Consider the following 15,762-nt stretch of genomic DNA (forward strand, 5'->3'; position numbering starts at 1 on the left):
AAATTACATTGACATGAAAGGACTATGATCAGTGCTTACAGGGCACAGGCTTTTTCTGTCACCACCTCCATTCTACTGGTTCTCAAATGTGGGGCCTAGTGATACAGAAAAATACTTGCTACCCCTATGGTGCTGGACTATTCTTTGGAGGTCTTCCTGCTGGTCTTGGCTAATGCCCTTTGTGAGCAGCTGCCTTACCCAAGTCCTCTACTTGGGACGTTGCTCTAACTATGTCCCCTGGTGGCTGCTTAACGGCTACAGCTGTTACTTATGCCATGAGAAATCTGGCAAGAGACTTGATTCTCTCACTCCTTAGCTTCTTGCTTAATGTGATTCTGTAAAGCAGCCAACTTTGTGGGATGCAGGAGTTTAAGAAGGAAGAACGTCACAGCTATCAGCATTTCTCTAAGGACCAAATTCTTCTGTAAGCACCTAGGAAACCTTCGAGTATTCCAGCTAATTTGGATCTAATGATAAAATGCCTTGATCCTGTGCTTTATCACGGTATCTAAGTAGCCATCAAAGCCGTTTCTTCCACCAATGCCTCTTTTCACAGTATTACATTAAGTCATTTTCAAGATCCATTCAGTTGAAGATGTTTTAGATTGCATCATTGTATAGTGTTAAACCGTCTACGTCCTGCTAATTTCCTGGGCAACTGAACCAATGCTTTTAAGTTAGCAGGTAGCAATCTTGTTGTTATTTGTTTTCTAGTTAATAATCTCAAGTTTATTTCAGCTGGGACTACTATTTTTGAACCTTATTAGAATAGTGTGTTTTTGCAGGCAGGAGACAGTAAGTTATTATTGACTTGAGTTTATTTCAGAGCATTCACATTGGTCCCATTCAAGTTTGATTTATATTGAACATTTCACGTAGTATTACCCATTCATTGATGGAATGATGTATATTCTAAAATTTGTTTTGCTCATTTATTAAAATCATAAAGAACTCTGTGTTAATACTAAAAAGATTTAATGCTAAATCTTAAGTCTTATAACTGTTGATTTCTAGATTTTAAAATATCTGTTGAAATGTCTTCTGAAAATTTATTGTATTCAAGTCAAGTAAGGTCACATTTGAAATATATTTGATGTTTAGCTAATTAGGAGCTACCGTTTCAGAGGATTTGTCACTTAATAGACTGTGGCAGGATCAATCTCATATAAACAAATACCTATGAGGTGCCTGTGGCTACAAAGCACTGTGTTTGGCACTGGGGTAGAACCAAAGATGGGCAAGATGCTCAGGGCCTGGAAAGGGTCCTGAGTAGGGCAGATTATACAGGTCTTTCCTTATTTTCCTAAACAGATTATTTTTTGAAGTTCTATTACCTTAGAAGTAAATATAGCAACTTCTAAACTTTACGTTCATGCTGCTTGTTTCCAGCCTAGAGCTATGAGGCTGATTTCTCAGAAAGTGAATGAAATGAAGGTCAAATAAGGGTTAGAAGGGAAATTGGTGTGTAAATGAAAATATTTCTACATCTCAGAGTGCCTGATTTTAAGCAATTCTCGATACTGTCGGTGATAATTCTGGTATAATAAATACTTGGAGTATCTTTACTTAAGTTTACTTTAATGGAATTTGACCTGTATTACATGTCAATAAATAAAATGTCATGCAGAATCAACTTTTCAGTTATTCATGATGGCATTTATTTGAGTACGTGGCCCTAAACTCTGTATGGGTATGTATGGAGTAACACTATTTTGGATGTTACAGTGTTTACTTGTTTTTTCTTTTCCTTGTTACCTTATTTTATCTTTATGTTTGTATGAAGAAGTTATGGAAAATATATAACCCTGGGTTTTTGTGATAGTCTTAAAATCTTAGGGATACTTCATGCCTATTATTTCCCTGTTGTTAAGAGGCCTCTCATGACCCAACATTGTTGGCCTTTGTGATTCATTTTGCTGGATTCTTTATTGTTCCATTGTCCTGAGGCAATGGCAGTTGTTTATAATTGTCATATATTAGATCAGCTAGTATTTTTAAACTGAATTTTGTTTTTTATAACTTTTTCTGATTATAAAACTGGTATTTACCTATTGTAGAAAGATTAGAAAGAATAAAAATAACTAGCATTAACATCTCTGTGATTTTGGTCCCTTTTTTCCTAAACATGTTTTATACATAGAATATTTAAAAATGAAATACTTAAAAAAATTATATATATGTAAGTATACATATATATATATACATATACTTGCATAGTATCATGTACATGTACACATATATAATCTTTTTTTCTTATGTGACACTGTATAGTAATTTTTTATATAATTTAATATTTTAATTTAATTTTTCTTCATATATAATAAAATTTATATTTTGCTTACTTTTATGAACATAAATCAAATGGTACAAAAGTGTACATGATGAGAAGTCTTCTTTTCTCCCCTCTATCAGATATGTGGACATAACTAATGTTAATAGTTTCTGTGTATCTTTCCATAGTTAATAGTTTCTGTGTAAAACATATGTGTATTGCACCCCTTCAAGCTGAGGTATTTTGTACTGCTTGCCACCCTGTCTTGTTTTACTCAGAAAACATATCTTGGAGACTGTTTCATATCAACACGTAGAGAACTCCTTGTTTCTTTTTGTATGCTGGAAAGCATTCCGTTGTATGAATGTGTCATGCTATATTTTACTAGTCCTCTATTTATGGACATTTAGGTTTTGCTGCAAAGAATAACCTAAAAATTGCCCATGTTCCCACATTTGGGAGAAAATATGAAGGATTACTTCCTGGAAGTGAAATTGCTAAGTCACATGATACATGCAGTGGAAGTTGTGACAGATACTCCAAGTACCTAGAACAGTGCTGGGCTCTCGGTATTTGTTGACTGAAGGAATGAGTTGCCAGATTGCTGTCCTTAGATTGTGCCAATTTATATTCCTATCGGTTAAGTCGGGAAGGACCTTGTGTTCCCACATGCTTGTCAACACAGTTTTAACATGGTTTTTAATCTTATAACAGTCTGGTTGTACCTTAATTTATTTAATTATTCATCCGTTTTTGGACTTTTAACTCGTTTCCTGATTTTACTATAATAGATGATGTTGTCATGATCAATTCTGCATATAAATGCTTGTACCACTTATTATATCCTTAGATCAAGTACCTAGACATAACATTTTGGGGGTTCAAGAATGCGAATTGTATTATAGTCCTCAATATATATTCCCAAATTACTTCTCAGAAAAGTTATTCTGTTTCATATGCCTACCTGAAGTATATGCAAATGCTTTAGTTATTGCATTCTGGCTGATCATTTTGTTTCTATTAAAAAATTAGAATCTTATTTATTTGGCATCCATCAAATACCTCTGAGTATATCTCAGTGGCATTTGGTTTCAGAACTGCTGAGAATTCTTGGCACTGCTGGTGCTCAAGTTTTCTCTGGGGTGGAACTTTAAAAAAAATTCGGATACTGTATTAGGATGGCTCCTTTAATCTTCGATCTGATCCATGGACCTGGTGTGGCTTCTGGTCTGCCCGGTGTTTTCCATTTGCCAGAAATTCCTTAGATGTCATTTGGGATGTTCTGTGACTACACTGGCACTGCTGTGTGTCTTCACACGGGAAATGAGTCCTGTCCATTAAACTGATGAGCTTTGGTTAATGTCTCTGAGGCCAAGGATCTCTTGAATGTCTTACTTGAACTAGGGTAGGCATTACAGTGCTATGTTTATAACAGGGGAATCTCTGGCATCTTTGAGGTGCTTTAATGACTTCTTGCATGTTTTATAGGACTGTACTACTTTTTCCACTGCTTTCTGAGTTTGTTTTATTTCAACAGAATAACCACATAGCTCAAAGAAATTCAAATGCAAAGGCCTTTGAATTTGTACCTATTTGAACCCCAAAGTTGACCTCATTATCTGTTTTCAGCTGTGAGGTATATAACGTGCCTGGTATGTCGTGTTTAGTGTGAATTTCTTCCCTCTGGGGTAGTAGTGTGACATGATGGAAGAAGAGAGGGGTTTGCTAGCATACCAGCAATGAGTTTGATTAGGAGCCTCATTGTTCAGTAGCTCTCAGCCTCAATCTCCTCCTCAGTAAAATAGGATAATAATATCTAATGGGGGCTGTGGTGAGGATTAAATGAGATAACATACATAAAGTGACAGGCTCAGAGCATGGCACATTGCTGCTGTTCTGTAAGCATTAGCAAGGAAATCCAGAAAGTTGATTTTGGGGAAAAAGCCATTTTGAATTATAGAATATTACTGGGAAAAACATTTTTAAAAATTATGATTTGTGTGTAGATTTGGTAACATCTTGGCAAAGTGAGGCCTTGCTAGAGATTAATCATTTCATTAAAATGAGATAGGTCCTTAAGTAGTTACATGCCTATTTGTTTATAGTGTCAACAGTCCTCAGGTCTATACTACTGTACAGGTACTTAGCTCAGTTTTGGTCCAGAATTTTACAAATCTGAATTGTTGGGGTATATTATATATTCGAAGAAATTAGAATATTTCAGAAATTTTATATAAAAATACTTCTTTTTTTTCCGTAAGTCTGTCTATTCATGCTTAGAGGTAAAAATTTTAGCTCTGAAATAATTCCAAATTAAAAACTCATTTATTTGATGTTATTTTAGTAGCAGCCTTTCTTGGGAAAAATAATATTCTTACCTTTGCTGTTTTGTGTCTTTCATTTTTGCAGGAGCTGACCAGTGCTTTGGTGCATATAAAACTGCACCTTTTCATCCAGATCTTTACGCTTGCATTCTTCCCAGCAACAATATGGCTTTTTCTTCAGCTTTTATCAATCACACCCATCAATGAGTGGCTTTTGAAAGGGTACGTTTAAATATTTTGAAGGGCCCACTTTTCAACATTTTTATTTATTTTTGGGACAGAGAGAGACAGAGCATGAACGGGGGAGGGGCAGAGAGAGAGGGAGACACAGAATCGGAAACAGGCTCCAGGCTCCGAGCCATCAGCCCAGAGCCTGACGCGGGGCTCGAACTCACGGACCGCGAGATCGTGACCTGGCCGAAGTCGGACGCTTAGCCGACTGTGCCACCCAGGCGCCCCTTGAAGGGCCCACTTTTAATGAGGCATCTGTAGTGACGTTATTGTTTCTGTGGCAACTATATACAAAAGGGCTTATGTGTGGTATCTTATAAGGAAAAAAGAACACTTTAAAAATTATTATCCCTGAAAAATTTTTTAAGTTATTTATTTATTTATTTTGAGAGAGACAGAGATAGCACAAATAGGGGAGGGGCAGAGAGAGAGAGAGAGAGAGAGAGAGAGAGAGAGAGAGAATCCCAAGCAAGCTCCATGCTGCCAGTACAGAGCTGGAGCCGGGGCTTGAACTCATGAAGCCATGCCAACTGAACCACCCAGGTGCCCCTAAAAATTATTATCCTTTAAAATGATAGTGTTCATCAAGAAGGTTCATCAAAGAATTTTATAACACAATCTTTTTTTTTTCTTTCTGATTTCTAAGGGTTTTATTAGTAAATTGTTTTAAATTGTAACTTCACGGCGCCTGGGTGGCTCACTCTGTTGAGCGTCTGACTTTGGCTTAGGTCATGATTTCTCTGTTTGTGGGTTCGAGCCCCACCTTGGGCTCTATGCTGACAGCTCAGAGCCTGGAGCCTGCTTCAGATTCCGTGTCTCCCTCTCTCTCTGCACCTCCTCTGCTCGCATTCTCTCTCTCAAAAATAAATAAACATTAAAAAAAATTGTAGTTTCAGTATATTTAACCTACAGTGTGATATTAGTTTCAGGTATACAGTATAGTGATTTGACAATTAAAGTTTATTTATTTATTTTGAGAGAGAGAGAGAGAGAGAGAGGCAGGGGCAGAGAGAGGGAAAGAGAGGATATCAAGCAGGCTCCACATTGTCAGCGTGGAGCCCATTGTGGGGCTCGAACTCATGAACCGCGAAATTATGATCTAAGCCAAAATTAAGAGTTGAACACTTAACAACTGAGCCACCTACGCATCCAGTGATTTGACAATTCTATATATTACCCAGTGATCATCAAAGTAAGTGTACTCTTAATTATAACACAATCTTAAAATGTTTAATCTTAAGGTTCTGGGATGGATACTGTTCTGGAAGTTTTAAAGAGCTGTGTTGGGAGAAAGATGGAAGGGACTAGAAGATGTAAGATATGGGTGCATGTGTATAATGTAGGTCATCAGTTGGGCACTTTAACTTGTATATTCTATATCTTGCCAAATGTAGGCAGATAGTGGCTGAATATAAGTATTTTAGAAGTACAGGAAAGAAAAAAATATATAAGGAGCAAACATTTACCTTTTTACTTGTTCTGTTTATGTTTGCTATGACAGTTGAATTAACAAGATTTTTATTAGACACTTTTCTTCCATAAAAATGCCATCATGTTTATTCAAAGGATTTAATGAATTTAAAAAAATTATTTGAAGTGGTTTAAAACTAACTACAATTTAGTAGCATGGTATAATAGTTAAAATACTGAACTTGGAGTCTGGAGGTTGCTTTCTGACCCCGTCCCCAACTGAAGAAGTCATGTAATAGTCTTGAACCTCAATTTCCCTGCCTATAAATAGTGAGGATAGTCATACTTTTACTGTCTGCTTGATAATAATGTTGAGGATCTCAATTGAGATCACTTATTCATTTATTCAAGTTACTTGTTTAGTTCCCACTATGTACCAGGCATTATAATAGGTGTTGGAGAAAGAATAGTGAACAAAAATGGGAAAGTGCAAGTTAGTTTTGCACATTGGGAAGACCTAGGTTGATTGACAATAAAAAAGTAAGTAGATGACCAAGATAGAGATCAGTGATGGGAAGTAAAACACAGTGTGATACAGTTAAAAGTGGTTGGGTAGGTAGGCCAGTGATGAATTTAGATGGCAGAGTTCTCGGGGCAGAATGTTTTAGGCCAAGGAAGTAGAATGTGCAAAGGCTCTAAGGCAGGAACAAGCCTGGTATGTTCTAGGGTCAGGAAAATGACGAGGATGGCCAGATCCTGGAGATACAGAGGAAGAATAATAGGACTTGGAGTTGGTAAGGTAAGCAGGAGTCAGGTCCCACAGAGACTTATAGGTCCTTGGTGAAAGCATTGAAGTATTTTTCTGCATGCAGCAGGAAGCTCCCGGTGGGATTTAAATGAGGGTGTGCCGTGGTCTGATTTATATTTTCAAAGTAGTGCTCTGGCTGCTGCATAGAGAATAGATAGTAGAGGGGCTGAGAGAAAGGTAGGAGACCAGTTTGGAGGCTAGTCTGGTAAGGTAGCAGTGCAGTAGAGAGAAACGGACATTGGAGAGTGTATTGTAAATTAGAGCTCTCAGAACCTCTGGGTGGATAGGATGTAGAGAGAGAAGGACAGGGAGGAATCAAGGATGACTTCTGGGTTTTGGGTGTGAGCCACTGGGTAATTGGTGGCATCATTTACTTAGCTGAGGAGAAACAGAGTAGTATAAGAAGGGGAAATCAAGACTGCTGTCTTGGCCAGATTGAGTTTGAGAGAATGAACATAAAATTTTCAGTGAAAAGCATAAAGTGCCACATAAGTATCATGACATCATTTTAGAGCAGCAAAGTATGATGCATATCTTAAAAATTTTTTTTATGATGCATATTAAGAGCCAATAGTTACTGAGTGTTTCCCATGAAAAGGGCACTCAAGGAATAGGAAGATATTAACTCATTTTCCTTGTATTCAGGGAATGTCCAGGGTAGTCGGGTATGTGAAAGATATAAAATAGTAATCAACCACAGTGGGGCAGCATATTATTTGTTAGATAAGTAATGTAATAGGTTAAAAGGTAAGAGGTTCAGCAAAGGTTGTGAATTCCTAAAGTAGAGAATTCAAAAATAAAACATAGTGGGAGACAAGAATAAAAAATTTCCTTACAGCCACGTTACAGAAGGTCTGAATTACTGGGCAGAGGAATTTGGGCTGCATCTGTAGATGATGGGAAGTTCTGAAATGCACTAAACAAGAGAATAATGTACTAAAACATGGTCAATAAGAAAGATTAATAGCATCATACTGGGTGTTATTAGAGTTGGGCTTGCAGTCTCAGGAAGCTAAGATACAATTATCACCTCATGATATTAAGCTTAAAGGAGTTTACACTTAGCCTAACTCCCTTACAGAAAGCTTTTCCTAGCTCACTTTTTCTGCGTTCCCCACCCTAGTTTGAGAGTACACAGTATGTTGCTAACTTGAGGGAGTTGCAGACTCTTACCTCAAGGCCATGTTTCAGCCATTGCAATAAATATTTTGAGCACATCCTCTTTACCTTGCTATGTAAAAGGGAAAGAGTGGAGGTAGAGAGAACATTGAGTAGGCATTTACAAAAATCCAAAGTTGGGGAAAAAAAAAACATCTGAAGGGGGATGATGGCAATACTCATGGAAAAGAATAGAAAGTTGGTTGTGGTAATATATTGATTTATGAGAAGCAGGTGGAGCCACATGTAACTCCAAAGTTTCAAATTGGATCATTAGGAAAAACAACAACAACAACAACAACAACAACAACAAACTATCCCATTGAAAGAAATAAGTAAATTTAGAGATGAAATTGACGTTTTAGAAACTATTAGACATGTTCAGTTAGAGGTGGCAGTCACAGGCAGCTACAATTTGGGGAATGGTGGTTAGGGCTAGAAATGTAAAATTGTATATATTCATATAGATTCAGATTTGAAAATAAGATTGAAAAGAATGCAAGAGAATCAGCAAAAAGTCAGAAGGGGCTGGTTTAAAAGAAAGGAGATAAATTAGCAGGATGAAGTACTATGGCAACCAAAAGAATAGAATATTTTGAAAAGCAAGAAGGGAACGAGAATGAATATGGGGAAGAGGATACTGTATTTGGTGAGTAAGAGATCACCTGTTACTTTTTAAGGTTACCACTTTTACTAGTAGAAGGGGCGTAAGTCTGAATCTAGGTGAGTAAAGAGAGAATGAGTTGAGGCCCCGACTAAGAGAATTTATCTTAAATATTTGCAAGAAATCAATGAGAAAAGTGTCTAGAGTAGTATCTGTTACAAATGGTAAATGCTTGGTAAGTATCAGTGATGATAATAGTGATGGTCATAAAGAAGGCTCAGAGACTGGGAATCTAATAGGAAAGACCACTTAAGCATCACTTGGGAAAATAGACCTTAAAAGATATGAATTGAGCTGGAAATTCTATGAAAAATGTGTGTTCTTGTGTTTTCAGTCAAAATAAATTAAATCTTTTTCTTTTTTTCTTATTTCAGAGGTAATATAAATTCATTGCATGAAGCTTAGATGATAAATTCTTACGAAAGGGAGTAGAAATATCTGTAATCTGGACTTAAAATATGTTTAAATCAGGCGTTCCGTGTCCTCTATTCCCTCCCTGTATGAACTTTCTACTTTTAGTGAGCTGCTGCTCACCATGTCTAGAATGTATATTCTATCCATCTGGGATGTATATCCATCCTTTAGATGGTAAGTAATGTTTTATATCTTTGGTATTTAGATTTACTACTCCTAGTTTTACAATGTGTTTTCTATTCTAAACTAAGAGAATAGATTTCTTGTCATGATCTGGGGAGTAGACTCATAATTTAGTAAAAACTAAATTTAGAATAGGTACTAGAATTTGCTACTGTTTGAATTCAAGAAGCACATGATCGCGAATATGTTTTTTTATGAGCTGAAAGTTTGAGCATTGTTGTTTATAATTGAAAAAAAAAAAAAAACCCTACTGATAATTGCATTTTCTTTGATTTTCCAGCTTGCAGACAGTAGGCTGCATGCCTCCCCCTGTGTCTTCTGCAGTGATTTTAACCAAGGCAGTTGGTGGAAATGAGGTGAGTCATAGGGCTAAATGCCGTGCTTTTGTTTTATATTTTATTTTATTTTTAAATTTTATAATGAAGAAGTCATATCACAGAGAATGCATAACTATAGCAGCTTATGAGAGAAGTGTAGGTAGATTCATAAATTAGGATGGTGCTAAAATTAATGATGATGAGTGAAAGTGAGGATTTCAAAGAGAAGAGCAAGGGAGATGAATGAAATAGAGATAGTGAGTTTTCTACCTCGGTGAGAAATTGGGAGACAAAAGAAGCAATCCAAGGAAAGGTACTTTTCATCTAAGACTAATGAGCCAACAACAGCTCTATGGCCATTCCTTAGTTCTTAAAAAGTTTGTAGCTGGGGTGCCTGGGTGGCTCAGTCGGTTACGCGTCTGACTTTGGCTCACGTCATGGTCTGACAGTTTGTGAGTTCAAGCCCCACATCAGGCTCTGTGCTGATAGTTCAGAGCCTGCTTTGGATTCTGTGTCTCCCTCTCTTTCTGCTCTTCCCCTGATTGTGCTCTTTCTCTCTCAAAAATAAATAAACATTTTGAAAAATTGTAGCAAAGTACATTTGTGGAAAAAGGGTCCATATACATTTTTTAAAAATTTATTTTTAATGTTTATTTATTATTGAGAGACAGAGACAGAGCATGAGTGTGGGAGGGGCAGAGAGAAGGGGAGACACAGAATCCGAAGCAGGCTCCAGGCTCTGAGCTGTCAGCACAGAGCCCGACATGGGGCTCAAACTCACAAACCGTGAGATCATGACCTGAGCCCAAGTCGGATGCTTAACCGACTGAGCCACCCAGGGGCCCTGGGTCCATATACATTTAATGGCAAGTGAAGGCGATATAAAAAGGAGAAATGAGGCAGGGTTTCTAAGGTGAGTTCAAAGAGATTATGCAAGTGCTGGGGGACTGGGGTGGAGTGCTTGCGTTTTGAGACAGCAGTCATCCATTTCAGGGGCTACACAGAGGTGGCTCCTCTTGGCTGAAAGGTACCACAACCGCATACTGAAGGACTTGGTGGTAGCTTATTCCTCCTTTTCCACTTCCAATTTCTCATTTAGCAAAGAATACTATTGAATGAGGGAAAATATAAGGGATTCCTACTTCAAAAAAAAAAATATTTCTACTTCAATTCATTCTTAAGATTTTGCTTTCTTAACATTTGTTTTTATTTTCATCTGCTTTATTTATTCTGAAAATATTTATTAAGTGTATTAAGTGCCTGCTATATTCTTTTTAAAAATAGGTTTATTGAGCTATTGTGGATATTACAATAAACTGCATACATCTAAACAACTTAATGTTTTGATGTCTGTGTACGCCTGTGATACCATGACCACAATCAAGATAATGAATGTATCCATCACCCTCAAAACTCTCCTGTGTCCCTTGGTAATCCCTCCCTCCTGCCCTTCTTAGTGCTCCTCTTCCTTAGGCAACCACTGATCCATTTTCTGTCCCTGTAGATTAGGTGCGTCTTCTAGACTTTTATACACTGGAGTTATACAGTGTGTACACCTTTTTCTTTTCTGGTTTCCTTTATTCAGCGTGATTATTTTGAGAGTCATCTATACTCTATGTATCAATAGTTCAGTCCTTTTATTGCTGAGTATTATTATTTTTTTATGGATATACTATAGTTTGTTTATCCATTTACCTGTGTGTGGACGTTGGGCATTTCCCACTTTGGGGCTATGAACAGTGTGTACAAAACTTTAAGTGAATGTGCACTTTCATTTCTCTTGGGAATACTTACAAATGGAATGTTGGGATCATCTGGCGGTGTATGTTTTAGCATCTTTCAACCAAGGCAAGAATTACCAACATATAGTTATAAATCATCTATAAATAGCTTCTGAGGTGGACCATTTCTGTCAATATACAAGCACTCTTCTTGGACCGCAGGTGTATGTTGAACTTTTTCAGAAATTGCCAAACTATCTTCCCAAGTGGTTTTACCATTTTACATCTCAGCCAGCGGTGTCTGAGAGTTCCAGTGCTCCACATCTCGTCAGCACTTGGCATTGTCAGTCTTTATAATTTTAGTCATTCTAATATGTATCTAGTGGTATCTCATTGTGGTTTTAATTTAATTTACATTTCCCAGCTACTAATAATGTTGAGCATTAATATTTTTCATGTGTTTACTTGCTATACATGTCTTCTTTGGTGAAGTGTAAAATCTTTTGCCTTTTTTTCTTTGTTTTAAACGGAGGTGGTTTGTTTTCTTATGAAAAGCTTGCTTTGTGAGCTTTATATATTCTGGATACAAGTCCTTCATAGATATATGCTTTGTAAATATTTTCTACCAGTCTGTAGCTTGTCTTCATTTTCTTACCAGTGTCTTTTGAAGAGCAGGATGGTAATGAAGGCAGTAAAGGTGGTTGGATTCTGGATGTATTTTGGAGGCACAGGTTATGCTGATGAATTGAATGTGGGATATGAGAGAGAGAGGGTGTCATGAATGACTCTAAGACTTTTGACTGAGGAGCTGAAAGGATGGGGTTGCTGAGGGTTTTTTATCATGAGTGGATGTCAGATGCTTTTTCTGTATTTCTGACAACCACCATTCTGTACTGGAAATAAATCCCACTTGATAGTGGTATATGATTTTTTAAAATATACTGTTGGACTCAGTTTGCTAATATTTTGTTGAAGATTTTTGCATTTATATTCATGAAGGTATTGGCCTATGGTTCTTTTTTTTTGGTGGTGTCTTTATCTGGTTTTGGTATCAGGGTGATACTGGCCTCAGAATGGATTTGGAAGTATTCCTTCCTCTTGTATTTTTTGAAATAGTTTGAGAAGAATAGGTATTAACTCTCTTTAAATGTTTGGTAGAATTTTCCTGTGAAGCTGTCTGGTCCTGGACTTTTGTTTTTTGAGATTTTTTTGATCACTGATTCAATTTTATTGGTAGGAATTGGTCTGTTCAACTTTTCTATTTCTTCCTCCTTTAGTTTTGGTAGGTTATATGTTTCTGTGAATTTATCCGTTTCTTCTAAGTTGTCTAGTTTGTTGGCATATAGGTTTTCATAATATTCTGTTACAATTGTTTGTATTTCTGAGGTGTTGGTTGTTATTTCTCCTCTTTCATTAGTAATTTTGCTTATTTGGGTCATCTCTCTCTCTTTTTTCAATGAGTCTTGCTAGAGATTTATCAGTTTTGTTAATCTTTTCAAAGAACTGACTCCTGGTTTCATTGATCTTTTCTATTGTTTCTTTATTAAATGATATTTAAAACAAAGATGGATGAGATTATATGCAGAGAGAGCATTGTTAGAAAAGAGATGAAGTTCAAGTACTGAGCACTGGGACCCTTCAACATTAAGTGGTTAGAATGAGGAGTTACCAGCAGAGGGAACAGAGAAAGGCAACAGATTAGACAGAAGGAAAAATAGGGAGTATCCTGGAAGCCAGGTGAAAAAAATGTTTGAAGGAGGAAGGTATGATCAGCTCTGTCAAAATCTGCTGATATAAGTTTGTATACAATGAATTCTGAGAATTGTCCATTGAATTAAGCTACGTGGAGGTTATTGGTAACTTCAACCAGAGTGGTTTTGTTGGAGTGTAAGGGCAAAAGCTTGTTTGGAATGGGCTCAAGAAAAAATAGGAAGAAAGGAGACAGAAGGTGTACACAACACTTTTGAGGTCCTTTGCTATAAAAGGGAAGAGGGAAATGAAGCTATACTTAAAGAGGGATATGAGGTCAAGATTTTTTTTTTTTTTTTTTTAGTTTGTACTCATACCCATTTTTACATTTATTACTATGTTGCATTCCACCTGGTAGTTACAAATCATAAAATGAGGTAAAAGTGTGGTAAATAATAAAAATAGGCAGTGAAACATTTTTCCATATGCTCACTTCAGCATTATTTCTAAGTAAAACATACCAGAGGAGACAGTACATTTCAAAAATTATATAGCAGTTTTTCGATCTTCTAGAAGAGATAAGAGATACAACTGAAATTTGTCAATAAAAGCTTTAGGAATATTTGCACGTACACATTTACATTCAAGTTGATAACACTAGTAAATTTTGTTTCAATACAAAGTATGTTAAATAGCTCTTAAATTTCAGACATGGTCATATATATGTTATTTGAAATTCTTTTTTATCTAGATACAGATCTTGATAATGAATCTCTTGATGATAGATGTGCGGCTAGTTTGTCCCGAAACTCATGAAGATAATTATATTGCTTTACAGTCTGTATTGCCCCAGATCCTCTTAGGTCTCTCAGGCTGTCTATGGCTTGCTCTGGTGAAACTGTGTCAGACAGGTATAGTAGGAGACAAGCGGCTACAAGACAAGATCTTCCAAGTCCTCCATAACAGTGTATTAAGGTTTTCCGGTTATTCTTAAGGCAGATTGCGAGCTCCTCCATTATTTCACAGCAGCTGGCTATGTTAGGAGTCCCTCCATCTGGGATTGGATGATGATGAGTGATAATTCCATACTGATGGTAGAGGTCCAAAAGGTTTGGGACTCTGTATTTTGACAGTTCCCCTCTGGTGCAGAAAACAAATATGTCTTGTATACCACAGCTCTTTAGTTCTTCTGGAAGAGCACACAAACCAAGAAGCTGAGAACAATTCACTCGTGACAGGGGTAGCCATGATATCTGAATTGGAGTCTGTTCATCTTCAATAGGCTCTTCATCTGATGAGTCAAACTCACTTGTTTGCAATGAACTAGGCGGCTTCATCGCTGGCCGCCCCACGTCGTGACCGGCTGCCGCCTCGGTCTAGCAGCACCGGCGCCTCCAAGATTTTTTTAAATACAGAAGTGACAGTGTGTTTCTGTCATGGTGGGGATTATATAGTTGAGAGGAAGCTGTTGATTTAAGGGAGTGCTGGAGTAATTTATTGGATCAAATGGAAGAGAATGGTATCAGGTTGCATGAGCTTCAGTGGAACTTGGATCATTTATTCATAAGAGTGTGTGGTTAGAGATCCATGAAGATGGGTGGAAAGGGTGCACTTGGGAGTCCTGATGACTTCTCATTCCTTAGGGCTCTTCTGATTTTCTCCGTTCTCTTCTGGTTTTCATTTTTTTTTTTTTTTTTCCTCAGCAGCTGAGACTGATGATGGAGTAGGTGGTATTAATGTTTGAGATAAGAGGAGAAAGTGTGCAAATGCCATCTAGGTGAAGAGAGTGAATTAACTGGAGAGTATGGTAGCATTGCTGGAAGCACTAAGGATCTGAGACCCATGGTCGTGCATTTAAAATGAAGCCAGACTTCATCGTTATGTGTTTCTCTTATCTGCATTTAGTTTCTTGGTCCAGGAATGGAATTGACAGAGAGTTGGATTTAACCAGCGTCTCATTATGCTGGGAAGTTCTTTTTAGTTTCCACATCATTACTGAGCTAGAGGAGTTACAGGAGTCTTAGATTAGTGCTTGCTGTGATTCTCTTTCTATTGCTTTGAGAGAATTTGAGAGGAGGGTCTTTTCAGGACCTAGTGTTAACTGGCTCAAAGTCGTCATTTATGTCTTTCTTTCTGATGTGACTCCTTTAAGAGATTTTATTTATTTTTTTTTAAATTTTTTTTAACGTTTATTTTTGAGACAGAGAGAGACAGAGCATGAATGGGAGAGGGTCACAGAGAGAGGGAGACACAGAATCTGAAACAGGCTCCAGGCTCTGAGCTGTCGGCACAGAGCCCGACGCGGGGCTCGAACCCACGGACCGTGAGATCATGACCTGAGCCGAAGTCGGACGCTTAACCGACCGAGCCACCCAGGCGCCCCCCTTAAGAGCTTTTAAACTAAAAAACCCTTTTGTTCTCAGATGACTGTTGGCAGAAGTTCAAAGTCCACTCATTTTGTTGACATTAACATATAGCATTAGAGATTGTATATACATGTTCATTCCCCAGTAGATATTTAAATGATTTACATTAATATTGCATGTTAATAATGTTGAATTTATAGATATC

The 15,762-nt window shown here is 37.2% G+C and overlaps 2 protein-coding genes across 11 annotated transcripts in view; one reads left to right on the forward strand and one right to left on the reverse strand.

Moving 5' to 3' along the window:
* Positions 1-15,762, forward strand: part of SLC10A7 (solute carrier family 10 member 7) — a 256,637-nt gene that overhangs the window by 10,734 nt on the left and 230,141 nt on the right. For 9 of the 10 annotated variants that reach the window (XM_045055791.1, XM_045055792.1, XM_019828886.3 and 6 more), the window contains exons 3-4: positions 4,682-4,818; positions 9,745-9,820. In XM_045055791.1, the coding sequence (XP_044911726.1) occupies positions 4,682-4,818; positions 9,745-9,820 (213 nt within the window). Of the gene's footprint in view, positions 1-4,681; positions 4,819-9,744; positions 9,821-15,762 lie in introns of those variants that run through there. The other variant, XM_019828891.3, reaches the window with a different exon arrangement.
* Positions 13,560-14,586, reverse strand: LOC101084703 (cyclin-dependent kinase inhibitor 3-like). Its single transcript, XM_045055796.1, has one exon. The coding sequence runs from the start codon at positions 14,526-14,528 to the stop codon at positions 13,935-13,937; it is 594 nt and encodes a 197-aa protein (XP_044911731.1). The 5' UTR covers positions 14,529-14,586; the 3' UTR covers positions 13,560-13,934.

Source organism: Felis catus, chromosome B1, assembly GCF_018350175.1.
Source record: "Felis catus isolate Fca126 chromosome B1, F.catus_Fca126_mat1.0, whole genome shotgun sequence".
NCBI classification, from domain to species: Eukaryota; Metazoa; Chordata; class Mammalia; order Carnivora; family Felidae; genus Felis; species Felis catus.